The sequence below is a fragment of the Marmota flaviventris genome, chromosome 5 (assembly GCF_047511675.1).
Source record: "Marmota flaviventris isolate mMarFla1 chromosome 5, mMarFla1.hap1, whole genome shotgun sequence".
Lineage (NCBI taxonomy): Eukaryota > Metazoa > Chordata > Mammalia > Rodentia > Sciuridae > Marmota > Marmota flaviventris.
In genome coordinates, this window is record NC_092502.1 from 7,073,815 (window position 1) to 7,096,722 (window position 22,908).

Genomic DNA, 22,908 nt, shown 5'->3' on the forward strand with positions numbered 1-22,908 from the left:
TACAGGTCACAATGGCAGTAGTTGACTAAGTTGTTTTCATGAACTTATGTCATGGGAGTCATAGGTCAAATGCCTCATTCTGGGGATAACAACTAATCATATCTGGCCACTCACCACCAAAACCAAACAGAAAATGTAATTGTGCTGAGCAGGAAAGACAACTAATAAACATGGTCACAATGGGAAATCAAAAGGAAACCAGCATCTCAGCTCTGTCCTCCAGTTGCTGACATGAGCTTCAGGTGTGGAGGAAGGACAGGGGCATGGCTGAGAGGTCCCCATGGTTAAGGAGTCACAGATCACCTCTCAGTCCTGCTTCTGTAAGGAGACTGCCTCTAGATTTTTTTTTTTTTTTTTTTAATGCTTAGGGGCAATTTTCCCTTGGTGCTCAGGATGCTTGTGTACCAGATCTGTGATCCTGGAAGAGGCAATTCAGTCCCCATGAGAGGACAGCTCCTGCTTAGGAAAGCAGTCCCACTGTGGGTGATCTGCCTGCCTCACATCATTCTTGGAAGCTGTATGACAAATCTCTAGATGCCTCTCCAGGGGTCTGAAATGGAATACCCCAATTTTGCCCATCTTGAGAGGAAAGAGAGATTAGGTAAATCTGGGGCTGATAAAAACTTATATAGATAGTTTTTAGGTGAATACTCTTTAAATGATTAGCATGCAAAGGAACAGAGAAAGCCGTGAGCAAGTATCTAACCCAACACTTATAGTAACAAAGGACAAAGAAGCAAAATGAAGGCAGACATGCCAAGCTTTATTCTGCCTGGTTACCACAGAACATCTTCAGGCAGAAGTAAAGGGTCATGGCTTTAGAAAAGCACTCCCTGTTAGCTTGTCCATCTCAAACTAAAAGTAAAAATCAATGAGTTCTTCACTTGAGATTGTATATGTGTCTAGTGGTGAACTTTTGACATCAGAGATTCAAAAGCTCCCCCCACCTCATGCTAATGATGCCATTTGTTAAACACACTCCTATAAAAGGACAGGATAACAAAACACAAATGATCATAACTTCCCCATCCTTCAGAGGCAGAGTTAAGGATATTCCTATCTCCTCACATCTGAACTCTGCTTGAATGAGTTCTCTCTCATTTACATTAGTCACCTTCCAGGGATTGGTCTACTGTGTGGCAGGCAAAATGGACCTCATTGCTTAACACAGTTCAACAAAAGAAAAGAAAATATAGCTGGGCGTGGAGCCCCAGGCTTGAAATCCTGGAGGCTCATGAGGCTGAGGCAGGAGGATCATGGGTTCAAAACCAGCCTCAGCCTAAGCAAGGTGCTAAGCAACTCAGTGAGAACCTGTCTCTAAATAAAATAAAAAACAGGACAGGAGATTTGGCTCAGTGGCCAAGTTCCCCTGAGTTTAATTCTCAAAGGCGGGAGGGGGGGAAGCTTGGAAAACTAATGACCTATACAAATGTGATTTCAAAAAGTACTAGTTTCAGCATATTTTAACATACTTTGGTTTAAAAAATGATGTCTATAAGGGAAATTTCCATTTATACAGTATGTATCTATGGGAGGGAAAGTGGACTGAATCACTAAAAAAATGGAAAAGGCATCTATTTGGATGTACATAAAAATATATTTTAAAAATTATGTCTGCTTAAGGAAATTTTCCTTGGCATCTTGTCCTTGTTTTTCTATATATTATATATATTTAGTTGTAGATGGACACAGAATGTTTATCTTAGTTATTTTTTTCTATGTGGTGCTGAGAATGGAATTCAGGGCCTCATATGCTAGGCAAGTTCTACCATGGAGCCACTACCTTATCTCCCTCATTTTGTCTTAGTAAGTCTGTACCTATATTCATCTTTATTTGCTTGGAGAAACAATGGTATTGACACAATGCTTAACCCGAAGCACAAGCTCTGAGCTTTTAGAAATCAATTTCCTACCTAGCCTTGCTAGAATCTGATAGCTGTCATTCCTGTAGTGTAAACCTGGGGGAGTTGACTCAGAAGGGAAAGAGGAGGAAGAGGAAGAAGAGAAGGAGGAAGAGGAAGAAGAGGAGGAGGAGGAGAAAGAAGAGTGGATAACATTAAATTGCTTTTGTGCAAATTGTTCACAGAAAATGTTACTCTCTTGTTTATTGTTGTCTTACCATACATAACATCTGCTGTGAGCTCACGCACACAGTTAAGTTTTGCTGTGCTTAGCAAAACAAGGAGTTCTGTGAGAAAGTATGAACTCTTTGAACTGTGTCCTTGTTGCTGTCTTAAGAAGACAGGAGTAAAGAATGTTCTGCCAAGTGTAAAATTTATATATATATATGCCTGGAAATAACTAACCACAAGTTAATTGATAAGAAATATGGAGCACTGTGACCTTAAACAAAGTTTTCCTGAGAATGTTTATCCATGCTTATAAGGATTAAGCTGAGGAAAGGATGTTTTTTCTTTCCCCTTGTTTTAATTAACAATGCTTTATAAAAGAAGGAGAGAAAAAAGTAAAGACGTGTGTGTGCGTGTCTTTCTTAAGCATCTCTGCTGTACCAGGAATTACAGATTGTCAGCGGGTCTGACAATCTGCCCTATGCATGATCCAGTGAGAAGATTTTTCTTGACATATTTTGTTAAATGTTAATAATGTTATTAACTCAAGAGTTTCATTTAAATACAAATTATGACATTGTCCTCACATTAATCATGTTTTGTTACAAATACATTTTTTTTTTCACTCACATCTTCTAACTTACTGGAACAAAATTTTAAACTTTGAAAGATTCAAATTTTACATTAATAATTCTCTTATTATTTCACTACATTTAACAAAAAATTCCAGGTTTTATTTGGGTAAAACAACATTTTATTTTTTAAATGCCAAGATAAGAAACAATTTATTATAGAGAGAAGAAAAATTTCTCATCCAAAATATAGAAATCTGTACAACTTTGCCACAATCAATATACATGAACTGTACAAATTTACACCAGTTCATAATTTACCAAATAAAAGATGACTAACAAAGTTCACAAAATAGATGGTGGTTTGTGGAAAAGACTTTTACCCAATTAAGTACAAGGAAAGTTACAAACCAGACCTCCACTTTCTAAAAATAAGAAGTTTACTCAGTCTTAGAAAACTACAAGCTAGCAAATGTACAGAGAGCTGGCTGGTGTTAACACCACAGTTGAGACAGTGTCTTTTTTAAGGGTCTTTTTTAAAAGCCTGTTGCCATGGCAGATTCTGGTCACTTGCTACTTCCAAAGCCAAAAACACAATACAAGGTCTGACCATTTCCCCAGGTCATGCTTACTAGTTTGTCTTTATGTACATTTATACATATTTAAGTGCTAGGTAAAAGTCTTGTAAAATTTCCAGTACTACCATGTTTAAAACAAGCTTTCCTACTGAGCTGCCAAAAAGGTTATCAACAACAATTTTCAAGTGTAATAGTGCAAATTCCTCTGCAAGATCTACTGCAGAGAAAGGTTTTTTGAAATACAGATTTTCCTTAAAGGGATTGATGTTAAAATTTAGGTATGTCTGGGAGAAACTGAAACCACCCTAGGACTTCACTCCCTAGCAAATAAACTGATCATTTACTTGGACTCACAGGCTATTAAATCATTGAAAGGTACTGTCCAAACTATGGCACTGTCACTTAAAAATTTTTTTTTACCACTCTATCTTGTGCCAGATCTTCACAGCTGTGACATGGTTTAAATTCCATAATCCATCCCCAAGAGGAGCCCACCCAAAGCAAAAATCAAATTTATCCATCCATTATAAGATGATCCATCCATAGACTATATCTTAACCCGATACAGTCATCATATTGTAGTTTTTGGAAGGGCTTGTTCTGCCCAAGAGAAGTTCCTCCTTACAGCTGATTCTGCTGTCTACCATTTGCACGTTGGTGCTGTTTTGAGTGCTACCTCCTGGTGGTGAGGCTTCATACAGCACACAGATGGAGCCATCCTCTCCAATTCTGTAGGACACTTCGTAGGGGTCAACCCAGAGTGTGAGTTCACTTGGGAGAAGCCTGAACAGCTCCTGACTGCTCAGTCCAATCCGCTGTGCTGCCTGTCCAATCAGAGGATCCATTTTATGGTTGATGCGAATACAACGGTAACCTGATCCCTTGCACGGCTTTTCAGGGAACCAGTGATGTTTATAATGTTCTGCCAGCAGCTCTTGCAGGCTCTGGCCGAAGGTCTGCAGCTGTCGCTCGCTCGTGAGCCCCTTGGTGCGGAGGAACTTGGAGATGAAGGACACCGCGGCGGCGATCTCGCCTATCATGGTGGCAGCCCGGGTGTAAAAGGGATGCATGGGGGCGGCGGGCGGGGGCGGCCCGGGGCGGCCGGGGCTCGGCGGCGCGGCCCCGACGGCGGAGCGGCCACCCCGGGCTCCCTCACAGACCAGAGGGCTGAGAGGAAGGGAGGGTGTGAGGGGCGGACGGCTACTTTTTTTCCCCTTGCTTTAGAGTAAAAAAGTTATTTCGGAGACAGGAGGCGGCAGGAGAGAGGAAGAGACGAGCGATGGCGGCCCGGTCACATCGCTCCGACCTCCCCAGCCGCCTCCGCCTCCAGCTCCGTAGCCTCCAAAGATTCCAAGAGTTGCATTTCCAGCTCCGAGGGGCGAAGCAAAACAACATTTTAAATCTACCATTTTAATCAGCTTTTTTGCTGCCATGACTGAAAGACCAGATGGCAATTTTACAGCAGGTAGTTTAATTGGTGCTCATTGTTTCAAAGGTGTCAGACCATAGACAGCTAACTCCACTGCTCTGGGCCCAAGGTGAGGCTGAACACCAAGGCAGAAGGGCCTAGAGGAGGAAAGCAGCTCTGGATATAGCAATCAGGAAAGAGAAAGAGACTCACCAAGGACAAAACATTAAACAGAATCACATTTCCAACTATTTATCTCCTCCAGCCACACCCTACATTCTTAGTTGCCACCAAGTTAAACTATTAAAGTGGATTCATGAGCTGATCAGGTTAAAATGCTCATCTTCCACCATTTCAACTCTAAACTTTCTTCCGATGTCTCACACATGAACTTTTGTGGAACAACACAAGTCAAAACCACATCTATTAAAGAGGAAGTATATTTTGGTCAGTTTTTGCATAATTTCAATGAAAATACACAACAAAACAATGTAGAGAAGGAAAAGTTGATTTGGGGCTCTTGATTTCAGTCTACACATGGTTGACTGTGTCTTTCTGGGCTCAAGGTGAGAAAGTAGGATTTGGTGAAAGAGCCAACCTGATGGAATCTGCTTGGGTCATGGTGGGTCAAAAAGCAGGGGAGCTGTTTGTATGTCCTGGGGACATGCTCCCAGTGACTCATTCCTCACCTACCTTTTACAACCCAGTCAATCCATCCAAACTAGAATAGACCGATGAGATCATCACTCATAATCTAATCATTCCACATCTGGATATTCCTGCATTAAAAGAAAATTTGGGGGCATGCCACAGATCCAAACCATAATAATTCCCCTTTGGGAATCTATTTATTTCATATACCAAAGCTTTCCAGCCAAAATTAACCTTCTTCCTATGCAAAGAAAAAAGAAAGCATGCTAATGTGAATCTAGTCAACCGCATAACAGTTTTATCATTATTCCTGGAGACAGTAAGTTATGACAAATTTCATATGACAAGTATAATGGTCAACTTATTGCAGCTGAACCTGTTTCCTAGTGCAACAAATCTGTGTGGACATCCACTCCTTGTCATTGTGGTACAATATTATTTATAAACTACATTTATAGGAACAATATGATGGACTCAAAATTCCAGATAATGTAAATACTATCACTAGATGCAGAAAATTCTTGGGAGCACTATGACATATTGACTTCTAGCTACCTCACAGTTACTACTACTCTGTTGACTGTCATATGGGATTTCCCAATATTTTGAATCTTATGAAAATAATACATAGAGAGAATAAGAGTTACAAAAATTTGGACATTAAAGATGAACCTTTCTTAGACCCAGCCCCTGAACATGACTTCATGGCCATAGACTCAAATTGGCCAGGAGACAAAATTAGAATGAATAGATAATTATTTTAAATACTCCAAACATCAAATAAAATAATTCATCAAGTATAGGTGAGTGTACTTACATGAAAACCATTTTCAGTCTCATTAGAGTATAATAAATGAAGGATTTGGGGGTTGGTTTGGATGCCTAACCACTCATTCACTACATTTTCTTCACAATATACTCTTGATCATTGGCACTTTAGATACATTAGACCTATTTCATGTTGCAGGGAAATGCTGTCAGATGCAGAGGATGGAAATGACTAAAGCTGAGAACGAGCTCACAATGGCTAGTACCACTAACATCATGCAGGGATTGCTTCCTTTATGGCTTTAAAACTATTTCCTTTTCCTGAAGACTACATTCCTCTCTCTCAGACTCTCTATCTAATGCTATGATGGAGACTTTCAACTCTGCATGCACACTGTGGTACTTAGCCCAAAGGGTCTACTGTGAAGCTGTACTTCTCTAAAGCTGCATATGTATTGGAGATCCTGCACAGTGTAAGGCCTTCATTGAGCAGACCCTCATGACTGAGAAGGGAAGAATACTGCATGTCAAGAACCATAATTATTTTGTACTATATGAGTGCCTTTAAAATATGTTTTCACATTTTATATCTGATCTGACATCCTTGTGCTATTAAAAATGTATCATTAAACTTAGCCAACCTCTTCTCTACAGCAATCTTAAAGCTAAAAACTCTACAAGATAATTTCTGAATCTATATAGCACTTCTCCTTGCTTGCCTACATAAAGACCCCAAGGAAGAATTTAATAAACCTACTGATGCATAATTTTTGTTCCATAGGTATAAAATCTCCCCAAAACTCTTCCACGGTGGGAAAAAAAAAAAAAAAAAAAACATGAAGGTTAACATGAAACTGTGCCAAGGCCATGGTAATTCCCATATGCCTCAGCAGAATAAAGTAAGTTCTCACTTTACATCGCCACTTCCTGAGGGGGGGCGGAAATTACATACACATATCAATATCATATCATGTGCCCTACATATGGAGGACTGGCTTGGAGTACCTGCTTAGATGCTAATAGCACATTCATGAGTTGCTAGAGCCAAGTAGAGGAAGTAGATAGACAACAAAACCCAGCATAGGTCAGGAGAGGCAGGTAGGGAGTAACTCTCCTGGAACTGGCTGGTGTTTGCAAATATGGGGATGAAGGTACCCCAGAGGGAATGTGCAACCTTCATTCTCTACCTGCCTTCCCATTTACTCCTTGAATCCCAGATAGCACTGGGCATGAGAGGAAAAACTCCTCCTTACGGGTGTCTACAACAGGAGAAAAGAATGGGGATGAAGAGAACTTCAGACACTGAGACTGCAGGTTAGATATGGACCTTTTCTTTTTTCCCGTATGTTCATTAGTGCATCAGAATTAATATATACAGGTGGGGTATGTTATTAGGTTATCATACATGCACAAAATACAACAATATAACTTTGTCATGATTATTTCCCAGCATTTATTCTTTTTCCTTATCCTTCCCTCCTCCCTGTGCCTGATTCTTTTTCTCTACTAATCTCCCCGTGATTGTTGTGATATCTGCCAGTACATATCTCTTTTCTTTCCCAACTCCCACATGAGAGAAAACATGAGCCTTGACTTTCTGAGTTTGACCTTTTTCAACTTAACATATATTTCCATCTTCCATACACTGTCCAGCAAATGACAATTTCATTCTTCTTTGTGACTGAATAAAATTCTACTGTGCATTTATCCACTGGTACACATTGAGGCCACTTGCATATTTGTAATCACACTGCTATAAGCCTGGGTATGAATGCATCACTATAATATCCTAACAACTTATTTTACAATAAATATCAAAGAGCAGTATGGCTGGGTCATAGGGTTTTCCATTCATAGTGTTTTGAGGAATTTCCTAATGACATCACAGTGAGTGTACTAATGTACAATCCCACCAATAGTTGAAAGTATCAGTTTTCTTCCACAATTTCTCCAGTAATGTTTTGTATTCAGATGACTGTCATTCTAACCAGAGTGAGATAAAACGTCAATTTTAATTTCCCTAATTCTTAAAGATGGTAAACTTTTTTCATAAATATATACATATAATGTATATAAAATATACAATTCTTTCTTCTTTTAAAAGTAATTAATTTGTTCATTTATTCACTGGGGTTTTTTATTATAAAATTTTAGAGATCTTTATGCATACTATTACTCCTCTCTCAAAGAGGAACTTACCTAAGACTTTCTCCCCTCCTATGGGTTTTCCATATTTTATTTGCCTTGCAGAAGACTTAGAATTTGATAAAATCACATTTATTAACTCTTCATATTATTTCTTCAATTTCTTGATCTTCACGGATTCTACTGAAAAAAAAATTGTTGCTTGCAGCTACATTGGAGTGTTAACTATTTTCTCCTAGGCATTGCAGTTTATTCTCTAATTCATAGCCCATTGATCCATATTGAATTGACTTTTATGCAAGGTGAGAGAGATCTAGTCTCAATCTTTTACAAGATAGCCTTTGTAAAAAATGTTGCTGGAAAACAGGTTATCTCTTCTCCAATGTTTTGTCATACTTGTCAAGGACTAAATCTGTGTGGGTTTTTGTCTTTGAATTCTAGTCTGCTCCACTGATTTGTCTCATTTCTCCGGTTGAACATATTTCGATTTTAAGAACATTTTATCCTGAAATTTCTGAGTCTTATTTTACAAATTTGTTAAACTAATTTAAGTATTTAAATTAGTTTAACAAATTTGTAAAATTTTACAAATTTTTCTTACCTTGTTAGTGCTTTCAAATTAATGATTCATTTTACTATTAATAAATTACTGAATTGTGGATTCAATGAATCATCTGATCATAAAGCATATTTAGTCAAAATTAATTTGTAATTATTCACCCACTAATGTAATTTCTGATTAAAAATTTGCCTCTGAATATACCAGAATGAAGTTAGTATATGATGCAGATTCCATGGAACAAGGAGGTGGCATTCAGGATTTGGATGTGGGTCCTTCCTTCTGGGACACTCTTCCCCATTACCCTGGGCTCAGTGGCCACAAAAGGAAACTGAAACACCAGGTCAAATGTATTAATAATATTTTTATCATCAATCCACCTACCATCCAGATTTGAGAATGTCAATAACTTTGCTCCAATACCCATCCCAATATTGTTCTCACTTATCCCTAGGAAACTGGATTCATTGAAAATAAGAACAGAGACATCTGATGCTGACACATAAGACCAAACCTTTAAAGACTCCAGTTCATTGTTCTGACCCCTGAGCCAGGGAAGGGTATGATCTGTTAGCTCTCTCCCCATCTCCTTCCACTTTCCATTGCTGTCCTCTCTTACCTTTTGCCTTCCATCTCTTCACCTTCTCCTTGACACAGAAAGTCTGGCCAGTGGTGCACGGGACTGCTCTTTATTCTTCTATGTCCACACTTCATATTTATTCTTGACACTTACAAACAACAAAGAGGGGTAGGGAAGAACCATCCTGTACCTTGATACCAAGGGATCAGCATAATTGTTGAGATACTGGCATAGCAAGTAGCATTCAAGGGTGTTGTTAAGCCAAGTCATTTGTTATAATTAAGTTTTTAAAACCGCACACTACACATAACTACTCTTCTCTCTACAAAAATTGCTTCTGAAAATTTTAGGGTATTCATGCAAACTTTCAGATTGAACAGGTAATATATTCCCCTTATCCCCAGTAGTGCTCATGTTTTGTGTGGTTAGGTGAAAGTTTTGCTGCCCAATAACCTACAATGGAAGTCACCATCTCAATCTTCAGGAAATGTGATTCATTGCTATTAAGCTTTGTACAAAATGCAAAGTGATTTTTGTCTAAGGCCATCAATCCTTCTCATAAGACCTTTGGAATGCTGTTAAACAGTTTGCTAAAAAAAAAAAAAAAAAAAAAGCCCACACACTGACTAGGGATTTTGCCCTCAGAAGAGCCTCTCCCATGCTTTATCAGAAGCCAGCACCATTGCTTCATCTTCCTTTCAAAATCAGTACCTGGAACATTAGGCACAAATGATGTGAACCCTATCACAAGTGCACACTACACTATCAAGTGAAGTAGAAGCACTGAAAATAGAAAGGCCACAACTACAGTCTGCACAATAAAAACTTGTTAGGCAACTAGTGATGTACTTAATTCATTCATTTCTCTCTCTCTCTCTCTCTCTCTCTCTCTCTCTCTCTCTCTCTCTCTCTCTCTCTCCTTCCCAGCTGCCATGAGGTAAGAAGTCCTTCTCTACTACGCCATCACATATTATGTTCTGTTTCACCTCAGGCCTAAAGCAAGGTGTTCAGTCGATGATAGACTGAAATTTATATGACCATGAGCCAAAATAAATCTTCCCTCTATTAGGTTGAATTTTCTCTGGTATTTTTGTGAGTGAAATGGAAATCTGAAACATAAATAAAACTGGAATGTGTGAAGGCTCTATCAGATTTCTGGTTCAGAGTTTCTCAACCTGTGCAACAGTTTTATGTTCTTCAAAGGAACCATAAAATTGGACATTTTCACACCTTCCTTTGCTCCACTACTTTCTATGTATAAGAAGTAAATATCACACATTTAGAGGGTTTCTCTTCCACTATGAGTAAAATGGCATTAAAAGCAACAGGAAAAAATGATTTACCACTTCGTTAATGTTCAGAGTTTTTGTAGTGTGAATCCTCCACTTGAAGATGATGAGGAAAATTGGATCATTTGCCAGAATTTTTGCATTCAAATAGCATTGCTACATTACCATTTCTTTAATGATTATTAGAGGAACTGCACCAAAGGGGTTTACATTAATATATGTTTGTTCTGATTGTTTACATTAATATAGCTTTGTTCCAATACAAGTTATTTCATGTTTTTTGAATGCCACTGCAACAAATAAAGAATTTGCTTTTTATATACAATGTTCGTTCTTATATTTGAAAATAGCAAGATTAATTGAAGGCTTTTTCACATTGTTGACTCTCATCAGGCTTCTATCCAGTATGAATCTATTTATAATTTGAAGCTGATAATAAAGGAGGGCAGGAGTTATGGCTCAACAGTAGAGCATTCACTTAGAACATGTGAAGCCCTGGGTTCTATCTTAGCACCACATAAAAATAAGTAAATAACATAAAGACATTGTGTCCAACTACAACTAAAACAAACATATATAGAGAGAGAGAAAAAAAAAAAGAATAAGGAAACATTTTTTACATTGCTTCCATTTACATGTTTTCTCTGCAGTATGAGTGTGTTTACACCCTTGAAAGAGAGTGACAATCCTGATAGTTTTTCCAGACTGTTTTCATACAGTCTCTCTCTGGTATGAGTTTTCAAACTGAATTAGAATAAGCAAAAGTTGTACCACATTGTTTACATGAGGTAAAAGTACTTATTGGAGGTCTCTCTCCAATAAGTTCATTCATGTACATGAAGATATACACAACTAATAAATGCTTTACCACATCATTACATTCACAGAGCTCTTCTCCAATATATTTTTATGTGTCTAAAGCCCACTGTAATAAGTGAAGGTTTTCCCACATTGTTTACATTCACAAGGTTTTACCCCAGCATGAGTTTTGTCATGTATTCGAAGATAATTCAAACCACTGAAGGCTTTACAACACCATTTATTCTCATGGGGCCGTTCTCCATTGAGATTGTTCATGTATTTGAAGGGAAAGGGGGAAAAAACATGAAGATTTTTCCTTTTATTTTAAAAATTTTTTTAGATGTTGATGAACCTTCATTTTATTCATTTATTTATAGGTGGTGAGGAGACTCAAACCCAGTGCCTCACACGCCAGGCAAATGCTCTACCACCGAGCCACGACCCCACCATGATGGTTTAACACATTATTTACATTCATAGATTCTCTCCATTGTGAGTCTGCTCAGGCACATGAAGATAAACAGAACATCTAAAGCTTTTACCACAATGTTTACATACCCATGTAAACATTCTTTCCAGTATGAGTTTTTTCATGGGAGTGAAGTTCAACGGGTGAAGCAAAGTCTTTCATGCAGTGTTTACATTCATAAGACTTCTTTCCTATGAGTTGGTTCATGTGAGCAAAGTTAACTGGATGAACAAAAGGCTTTCCCACAGTGTTCACACGGATCATGATTTTCTCCAGTATGATTTTGATTAAGTATTTGAAGGGTAGTTAAAGTAGTGAAGGCTTTTCAACATTGTTTACATTTATACGGATTCTCTCTACCATGAATTCCTTCATGTGTACAAAACTCAATGTACTTAGTGAAGGCTTTGTTTCACTGCTTAGAGTCATAGGGCTTCCCTCCCATATGAATTTGTTCATGTGCCTGAAGAATAGAGGACTGAGTGAAGGCTTTCCCACACTGCTTACATTCATAGGGCTTCTCTCTAGCATGAGTTCTTTCATGTGAGTGAAGGTTAGATAACCAAGTGAAGGCTTTGCCACACTTCTTACATTTATAGGGCTTCTCTCCAGTATGAGATCGTTTATGTATTTGAAGGCTAGACAAAGTAGTAAAGGCTTTACCACATTGTATACACTCATACGGCTTCTCTCCAGTATGAGATCGTTTATGTATTTGAAGGTTAAACAACCTAGTGAAGGCTTTACCACATTTTGTACATCCATAGGGTTTCTCTCCAGTATGAGTTTGCTTATGTTTATAAAGGTAAGAGAAGGCAGTGAAGGCTTTTCCACATTCTTTGCACTCATAGGGCTTCTCCCCAGTATGAGTTCTTTCATGTGTGCGAAGGGTACCAGATGAGCTAAAGGCTTTGCCACATTGCTTACATTCATAGGGCTTCTCTCCAGTATGAGAGCGTTTATGTATTTGAAGGTTAAACAAACTAGTGAAGACTTTATCACATTTTGTACATCCATAGGGCTTCTCTCCAGTATGAGAGCGTTTATGTGTTTGAAGGTAAGAGAAGGCAGTGAAGGCTTTTCCACATTCTTGGCACTCATAGGGCTTCTCCCCAGTATGAGTTCTTTCATGTATGCGAAGGGTACCAGACGCACTAAAGGCTTTGCCACACTGCTTACATTCATAGGGTTTCTCCCCAGTATGAGTTCTTTCATGTCTGTGAAGGGTACTAGATAAACTAAAGGCTTTGCCACATTCCTTACATTCATAGGGTTTCTCTCCAGTATGAGTTTGTTTATGTTTTTGAAGGTAAGAAAATGCAGAGAAGGCTTTTCCACATTCTTTGCATTCAAAGGGCTTCTCCCTAGTATGAGTTCTTTCATGTCTGTGAAGTTTAGTAGATGAAATAAAGGCTTTGCCACATTGCTTACATTTATAGGGCTTATTTGCAGTGTGAATTTGTTTATGTTTTCGAAGGTAACATAAGGCAGTGAAGGCTTTTCCACATTCTTTGCATTCATAGGGCTTCTCCCCAGTATGATTTCTTTCATGAGCTTGAAGTGTACCAGTTGAACTAAAGGCTTTCCCACATTGCTTACATTCATAAGGCTTCCTTCCTGTATGAATTTGTTTATGTTTTCGAAGGGAAGAGAAGGCAGTGAAGGATTTGCCACATTCTTTGCATTCATAGGGCTTCTCTCCAGTATGAATTTGTACATGGGCGTGAAGGGTAGAGGACTGAGAGAAGGATTTCCCACATTGTTTACATCCATAGGGCTTCTCTCCAGTATGAGTTCTCTTGTGTGAGTGAAGGATGGAGGACTGGGTAAAGGCTTTACCACACTGCTTACATTCATAGGGCTTCTCTCCGGTATGAATTCGTTTATGTTGCTGAAGAGAAGAGGAAGAAGTGAAGGCTTTTGTACATTGTTTACACTCATAGGGCTTCTCTCCAGTATGAGTTCTTTCATGTATTTGAAGTTTGGAGGACGTAGTGAAGGCTTTTCCACACTGTTTACATTCTGCCATATGAGTTTGTTTATGTACTTGATGTTCAGAGGAACAAGTGAAGACTTTACTACATTGTTTACATTCATAGAGTTTCTTCCCAGTGTGGATTTGCTCATGCTTGTGAAGTTTACTAGATGAAGAAAAGGCTTTACCACACTGTTTACATCCATAGGGCCTCTCTCCAGTATGAGTTCGTTCATGTGAGTGACAGTTAAATAACCGAGCGAAGGCTTTCCCACATTGTTTACATTCATAGGGCTTCTCTCCAGTATGAGTTCTTTCATGTATTCGAAGGGTACCAGATGAGCTAAAGGCTTTGCCGCACTGCTTACATTCATAGGGCTTCTCTCCGGTATGAGTTCGTTTATGTGTACGAAGGGAAGAAGAACAAGTGAAGGCTTTTGTACATTGTTCACATTCATAGGGCCTCTCTCCAGTATGAGTTCTTTCATGCATTTGAAGTTTAGAGGGTGTAGTGAAGGATTTTGCACATTGTTTACATTCATAGGGCTTCTCTCCAGTGTGAGTTTTTTCATGTGAGTGAAGGCAAGATGACCGAATGAAGGCTTTGCCACACTGCTTACATTTATATGGCTTCTCTCCAGTATGAGTTCTTTTATGCACTTGAAGTTCATAGGAAAAAGTGAAGACTTTACCACATTCTTTACATTCATGGGGCTTCTCTCCAGTATGAATTCGTTCATGTGAGTGACAGTAAGATAACCGAGTGAAGGCTTTCCCACATTGTTTACATTCATAGGGCTTCTCTCCAGTATGTGTTCTTTTATGTATGCGAAGGGTACCAGGTGAGCTAAAGGCTTTGCCGCACTGCTTACATTCATAGGGCTTCTCTCCGGTATGAGTTCGTTTATGTATCCGAAGGGAAGAAGAACAAGTGAAGGCTTTTGTACATTGTTCACATTCATAGGGCCTCTCTCCAGTATGAATTCTTTCATGTAATTGAAGTTTAGAGGATGTAGTGAAGGCTTTTGCACATTGTTTACATTTATACGGCTTCTCTCCAGTATGAGTTTTTTCATGTGAATGAAGGCAAGATGACCGAATGAAGGCTTTGCCACACTGCTTACATTTATATGGCTTCTCTCCTGTATGAGTTCTTATATGTACTTGAAGTTCATAAGAAGAAGTGAAGAGTTTACCACATTCTTTACATTCATGGGGCTTCTTCCCAGTGTGAATCTGTTCATGCTTCCAAAGTGTACTGTAAGAAAGAAAGGCTTTCCCACACTGCTTACATTCATAGGGCTTCTCTCTTGTATGAATCCGTATATGTATATGAAGAGAAGAGGACGTACAGAAGGCTTTTGCACAGTGTATACATTCATAAGGCTTCTCTCCAGTATGAGTTCTTTCATGTGAGTGAAAGTGAAAAGCCCGAGTGAAGGCTTTACCACACTGCTTACATTCATATGGCTTCTCTCCTGTATGAATTCGTTCATGTACTTGAAGTTCAGAGGAACATGTGCAGACTTTACCATACTGTTTACATTCACAGGGCTTCTCTCCAGTGTGAGTTCGTTTATGTATTCGAAAGTAGGAGAATTTACTAAAGGCTTTACCACATTCTTTACATTCATAGCGCTTCTCTCTTGTATGAGTTTGCTTATGTATTTGAAGAGAATATGAATGAGTGAAGGCTTTCCCACATTGTTTACATCTGTAAGTCATCTCTCCAGTAGGAGTTTGTACATGCATTTGAAGGTTATTTGAAATAGTAATGGCGCCTCCACATTGCTTACATCCAGGTGGCTGCTCTCCAGTATGAGATGGTTGATATTTTTTAAAACACCTGGAACAACTGAACTCTCTTCCAAATGTCAGACCTCCATTAGGTCCATTTACGGTGTGCTCTGACACCTGGCATGGAACACTTGTGAAAGAAATGGAGGATTTTCTCTTCTCTTTACATTCATATAGCTTTCTTCCACACTCCTCATTCTCATATGGTTTGTTTGCAGAGTGAGATAAGATGGGCCTATTAAGGAAAACGTGACATGTGAAGACCTGTCCACACATATTGCTTTCACATGAACTGACTAGCAGAAATGTTCCTTTAAGACTAAGATTTGGAATCTCAATGAAGGTTTTTACACAGAGTACCTTTTCAAAGTTTTCCAGAGCCTACCATATGACTTCTGTAAAAAAAAAAATTATAAGCACAATTTATGGTTGGATAATTAATACTTTTACATTTATTAATAGGCTTTGGACTTATATTACCAATATCAGGGAAAGTATGGGTTTTCTGTTATGTCTATACTATATGCTCTTTGAAAGTCAATGTAACAATTACTTTATAAGACTGCTTCACCACAACTGCTACTAAAGCAGTGCTATCATAAATGAAGTTTTTTGATATTGTCAACAAGTCAATAATTTTTTAAAACAGTAAACAATTACCTTACATTAAAGTTCATTTTGGTGTAAAAAGAATAATTCATCTCATGCTTGTTTTTCTTGCTTATTTGTAGAATTATAGGATGTGCTAGAATTCCCTCAAAGCACTTGGTTTCCTCATGAGTACAAATTACCTTACGTCTCTCTCAGTATTTGTATTCTGATATTCCATGTTCTGGTCCTCCCATGTGTCTCCTGAAATGTAGTCCCAGAAAAGTCATTAGAATCATCATGATTTCAGAATGCATTATGGGATTTACAATTTGGACAACTATACTGCACCCATTTAAAAAGATTTAAAAAGAGGGAAAAAAGGATTTTATTTATGCTGCAGAGGGCAATGACATTAGACCCAATTTATTCCCCTAAGTACTCCCTTTCCCACATTCCAAATTCATGAAGGAAAAAAAAAAAAAAAAAAAAACCTCCCAGGTGCTCTATCCTTGATTATGTAATGAAACATCATCCTTACCTATAGAAGCCAGGTTTCTAAGGACTTCCTGCATCACATCTCTGTGGAGACTCTTCTGGGAAGGTTCCAGCAAAGCCCACTCCTCCTGGGTGAACTTCACAGCCACATCCTCAAAGACCACTGAATTCTAAAATACCCCACAAAAAATGTAGTGCAGGCCAGGACAGAAAGTCAGCATGAGGGCTCTATTCTTAATATGTGACATGCTCTCACAATTGTGATCTCCAAATATTCAGTCTATGATATGGTTGTTAAACTTGTACTATGTCTGCACTCAATTCCCCAATCAGGCATTCCAATATAAGAACTGAACTATCAGGAAAGCATCAGCAGAGGAAAAAAAAAAAAATTCCTTCTCAATTTTAGTTCAGGCATGCTACTGAGTCACCCCTAAGATCTTTTTAGGGTGAATGTCTAATACATGGAATAATGAAGCCTTACTATATCATGTGCAGAAGAGACCTAAGATTAGTTCTCCTGTCAGTACCTATCCTGAGAAAGGCCTACTGACAAAGTTGTACTTTAGTTGATAGAAGGAGGTAAAGATTTGGACAGGATCTCACCAAAATAAGCATTTACACAGAGTTGCAGTGATGAATGATTGCTTTACTCTGCAAATTGTATTATTTTGTCCCACTCATACAATGTAGAATCTCCACGATCAATGATCAGCAATCCATTAAAAAAAAGAAAAAGAACCCTCTGAAAACAAAGTCTAAGAGCTTTCATGATAGGCAACATTTCATTGAGGTGGTCACAACATGGCAATGGGGGATTGAGCTCAACCTGTGTGATTACAACCAAGACAACCAATTAGAATATATTGGTGCTTTATTCCAGATCAAATGTAACCTACTAATTACAAGAACAATCATCAATAAACAACTTGTAATCTCTTCAAATTAATATCAAAATATAATGGGAAAAGTGCCAAATACTTTTCTGACATTTCACAAACCAAACTCCTAGTCATCAATGGAAGGTACTTGTCCAAGCCCAATAAGAATAAGAAATGTGTAACACCTGTCAATATGTTCTAGATAGCAGATTGTTGTCTTACATCATATACAGTCATGTGCCACATGATGTTTTGGTCAATGATATTTTTGGATAATAATGGGCTACATATAAATGGTTATCAATAGAAAAGGGATTATTGCAGTGTTTGTAGTGACGGTGGTGCAAACAAACCTAATGCATGATCAATTTTGGTAGCTTGTTAAGTGAAATGCTGTGTGGGGCTGGACCCTAGGAAGCACTTACATGAGACACCCTAGTATGTAACAGCCATTCCTTCTAGGACCCTGTGAATACACTGTGGTGTATGTGCAATGGTGAGGCCGCCTAAATATAAACTACCAGAATGTTTAAGTGACACCTGAGTATAAATAAAGAACTTTAAATAATACTATTGGACACAGCTAGCATAGAGTTACCTGTAGGTATTCTGACCGTGGAAATGTACAGGGAAGCGTTCTTCTGGTGAGCAAACTCCTGGGGGCTGGGGGGGGGGCGGTTACAGGAGCTCTGTTTCCTGTGTTTGGAATGTCCAGCAATTTCTCTTTGAAGCTATTAAGATAACTATACAGGCTCACTATCTAATTTATATGGTGATGTCCTTAGAGAAAAGGGGTTCTGTGTTTATATGAACCTGGACCTTATGTCAGTTAGTTAGCACTTGGGATTAAAGTAAGACTAAATCATAATGTAGTCATGGTAACAACAAGCTATGTAACTTGGGAGATAAATAAACATGGTGCTAGGAGGAGCAGCCACTTCTTTCTTGCCTCTGCATTATATGGGTAAGTCTCTGTTGTATTCCATGACTAAAACACCCAGTCCAGTGAACTGGGCTGCACAAAATAATCAGAGACAGAAATACCTTTTCCTTTGGGTCCTGTCATGGCTCCTCTGACCTTAGAGGTCCATGGAAAGAGAGAGAAGCAGGTGCTAAACCCTTTTAATGGGAAGAAGCCATTCAAATGAGGCAAGAAGTAGGATTACAAGGGAACAGTGCACCCTCTGGGTGCACCCTATTCCTAGGGCCACTCCCAGTGCCATACGTTATTATCTGAACGAGGGAAAAGACTGAGTCACCAGTCATGCCACTATTACACCAGACTACAGTGATCTTTTGGATCCTCTTGGTGCATCAGGATTTAAAGGTGTGTGTGTGTGTGTGTTTGGAGTGGCTCCCCACAAGCCTTCTTTGTTCCTTTCTTTATATTTAGCAAAGAGATGAACCATAAGAGGGACCAAGAGAAAAGAAAGCTTTCAGTGGTTTGAAATTCATATAAAAAATTGACTCATGACAGAATGCATTTTTGAGAAGTGGAAACATTCACACGCAATTTTAAAGATGAGTCAACATAAAATGGTATTAAACTGAAAAAATGCATTATTTTCCTCATTACTTGCACACATGTTAACTCATTAGACATTCTGGTGTGAAATACAAAACTAAAACAGTTTCAAAATGTTTTTTTCTAGAGAAATAGAAAAAAAAAGATTTTTATATAAGAAGAGTAAGCAATAACAAAGAATGAGAAATTCAAATGCATTTAAAAGATGAAAATGTATCAAAAAGTAGCCTGAAATAGATGGGACATTAGAGGGTGTGGGTGCATAGTGATATGAATAAATGCACAACTGAAATGGAAAAGAGCCAGGACATGCAGCAGGAGCAGAAAACCATGTTAACCAAAAAAAAAAAAAAAAAAAAAAAAAGGTTAAGAAATTATCCACAAAATCTGACACAACTAAAACTACAAACTACTTCAGGGAAATGATACATGTAAAGATATTTGGTACTTGCAAGCAAAAGGAATTGTAATCTACACAAAAATTAACCATGAAGTCAGTTCAATCACTTTCTAAATAACAATGACATTTTTTTACATAAAAGTAAGAAGTATCATTCTAATGTTCACATGGAAATACAAGAAAATTAACAACAGAAGAAAAAAAAATAAACTGCAGAGCACCACATTTCCAGCTTTCAAAACCTCCTCCAAGTATACTAACAAAGACAGAGTAGCACTGGTTTAAAGGCAGACATATACAACAATAGGGGAAAATGGGGGACCAGGACACTGCTGACCCATGCAGAAAAAGAAGAAAAAAATGTTGCACAGCAAACAAAAATTCAAGAAAATGAATGGCCAGGAAACTGTGTGTTCATGTCGATGCGTGAAGTCAGACCCTCCCCTCACGGCACATGCCTACATGAAATCCACATGGACCAAAGCCCTGAAGAGGTGAACCTCACCCATTCTTAGAAGACAATGCAGAGCACAATCTCACAACACTAGAGCACAATCTCACAACAATGGATTTGGGAATGGTTTTGGGGATATTGTTCCATCCATGTGACTCATGAAAGAACAGATGAACTTGATTTCACCAAATGGCTTTCAGTCCTATGGTTTGCAGCAATGAGACTGAAACTATGGACACCACACTGAGTGGAACAAGCCAGGCACAGAGAGAGACATCTGTGTGTACAAACTCACTCAGAGAAGTTGCAAGTTGAAGTCACAGAAAGTACAATAGTCACCAGAGGCAAGGAAGAGAGAGGAGAAGGGACAGGGCAGGACTGGAAGAGCAGACTGTGTATCAGGTACTAAAATACACTCAGGAGGGGCCAGCAGGACTGCTCTCCAGAACAGTAGAGTGTCCAGAGCATGTAGTGCACAACATGTCACTGTGCATTTCGTAATAAAGCATGGGGAGTAGTCCACAGACACCCAGAAATGATAAATGTAAGGGTCAGAAGGGCTAAAGCCCTAATCTTATCATGACACACTGGAACAGATGTGCAACTAACTCACTGCACCTCATCCACATGTGCAATTTAAAAGCGAATCAACACTAAACTGAAAATTTTATCCTTTATCAGATACCACCAACAGAGTGAAATGGCACCCCAAAGAAATGTGGAAAACACTGGCGCATCATGATTCTGGAGAAGGTTTGATACCTAGAAAAAGCAGCTGACAAAAATCAAACCCATCTTCATGACATCAACATGCACATACCAGGAAAAGAATGAAAAACCCTAAAAAGCCACAGGGATCTATAAAACCTAAGGCTACACTGAAGAACAAAACCGTGTCTCCATGACAGAAAATCAAGTCAAGGATTCCTGCTCTCACTACTTCTAGACAACACAGCAAGAGGGGGGCTCCCAGGGAAGCCAGGAACAAAATCACAGCATTCCAGACCTCAGGGCTGACTCACACAGCACCAGATACTGAGGCAAAACCAAGGACTCCACCATATAAAGGTGGGAAAGGTAAAAACTCAGACCCACTCATGGGCTGAGACAGCTGCCACAGGCACCAAGACAGGAGGAGAGAGGGACACCTCTGCACCCTTCACCACCTCTCACCCCATCAACAGTGACTGCCTGACACAGTGCCCATTTGCCTTGTATTTCTGGCTTCCTGCTCCCTACAGTCTCTACTACAAGTGAAAAAGGACATCTGACAGGGTTTCTTCACTGCTGAACCTACCAGAAAGCCTTCGACATGGGGGAGATCGATACCTGAGAAGTCCCAGGGCTCTAACACACAGAGGCCTCACACAAACCTCCTCACAGGCCCACAGCCACTCAACTGTCACAGGCTGAAGTGATCAACCCTATCTCACGTGTCAGAGCGGTGGCTCCTGGACCCTAAGCCATTTCGCAAAGTTGGGGAAACCCAAATGAGTTCACAATGTAGGTCCACATGACATCCTGCCCTACAAAGTTCAACGCACCAGCACTCATGATTTTCAAAACCTGGAAGCGCCCAAGAGGAAGACATGTTCCCAAGGTCAGGAGTGAAAAAATTAATAAACAAAACTCAGAAATTTAATAATCAAAAAAATCAACTTTTTACTCATAAAATTCTGAAATGGAACTTAAAAAGTTCATTTACAATGACACTCAAAAAATAAATATAGAAGAATAAACAATATAATAATAATATATAATACATACATAATAAATAGCAAATAGAAAATTATAAAACTTATTTTCTAAACTGTAATGCTTGGTGGAAGTAGCTCAACATCCAAATAAATACCATTCTATGCTCATGGACCAAAGGTTTAATGTTATTAAGGTGGTGATACTCCCAAAGAAACTACCAATTATATTTAAACCCATCAGAATCCCGGGTGATGATTCCTTTTTAGAAATTGAAAATGTCATTCAACATTACGAGGGACCCAGAATACCACAGGACTTTGAAAACGAGAACAGCAGTCTGACTAGCACTTCATGAGTACAAAGCTCACTTCAAGTCGGGTGTAATCAAGGGTGCAGTAATGGTACCTGGAACACCATGTAGAAGAGAAATGACAGCAGCCTCAGGGAGAAGAAGGTCAGCCAAATAGTAGTGGAGCTGCTCTACATGGAAACAGGGAAAATGAAGCAGAACAAACGTGACCCTGGAACAGCCTCAAATTTCACATAACTTCATGATGCACCTCAGTCCTTACTGCAAACCCTGGGACTCAGCACCATCCTGCAGGGAGCAGCCTGAGCGCCCTGTGCAACATCAACATGCTACAGTGATAAAGTCACACCACAGTTCCCGGAATCCAAGGCCAGCCCAGGATGCCATCAAGAGAAAAAAGAATAAAGAAAATGAGGTACACATACACAATGGGATTTTGCTCAGTCATAAAAAATGAAAGTATGTCATTAGCATGAAAATGCGTAGAACTGGAAGACAACATACTAAGTGAAATAAGTGAGAGCCAGAAACTCAGATGCTGAATGTTTTCTTTCCCATATGTGGAAGCTAGAGCAAAATCAGGACAAAAAGTGGGGTAGGCAGGATCCCGTGAAAATAGAAGAGAGGGAGGTGAAGAAGAGGACAGAGACTGAGATAAGGGAGGAAACAGGAAATGAGAGAACACTGGAGTGGAGTTGAACAGATCATCCTACACACATAGATGACATATCATGAAGAATTCCACCATTAGGTTGATCCACAAAGCATAAATTTGAAAAAAAAAAATAAATAATAGTAGGAAGTCTAGTGAATAGAGGTAAGGAAACAGAAAGAAAGTAGGAGAGAAAGGAAAATTACTGGGGACTGAAGTGGAGTAACTTACACCAACCTAA

The 22,908-nt window shown here is 38.9% G+C and overlaps 1 protein-coding gene and 1 pseudogene across 1 annotated transcript in view; both read right to left on the reverse strand.

Moving 5' to 3' along the window:
• Window positions 1-2,835: 2,835 nt before the first annotated feature.
• Window positions 2,836-4,539, reverse strand: LOC139705740 (protein BTG1 pseudogene; annotated as a pseudogene).
• Window positions 4,540-13,970: 9,431 nt separating this feature from the next.
• The window catches only part of LOC114082157 (zinc finger protein 709-like), a 33,063-nt gene continuing 24,125 nt past the window's right edge, over window positions 13,971-22,908 (reverse strand). The window contains 4 exon segments of the mRNA XM_071611968.1: window positions 13,971-14,089; window positions 14,092-15,896; window positions 16,453-16,513; window positions 16,791-16,917. Coding sequence (XP_071468069.1) covers window positions 14,061-14,089; window positions 14,092-15,896; window positions 16,453-16,513; window positions 16,791-16,917 — 2,022 coding nt within the window. The 3' untranslated portion in view covers window positions 13,971-14,060.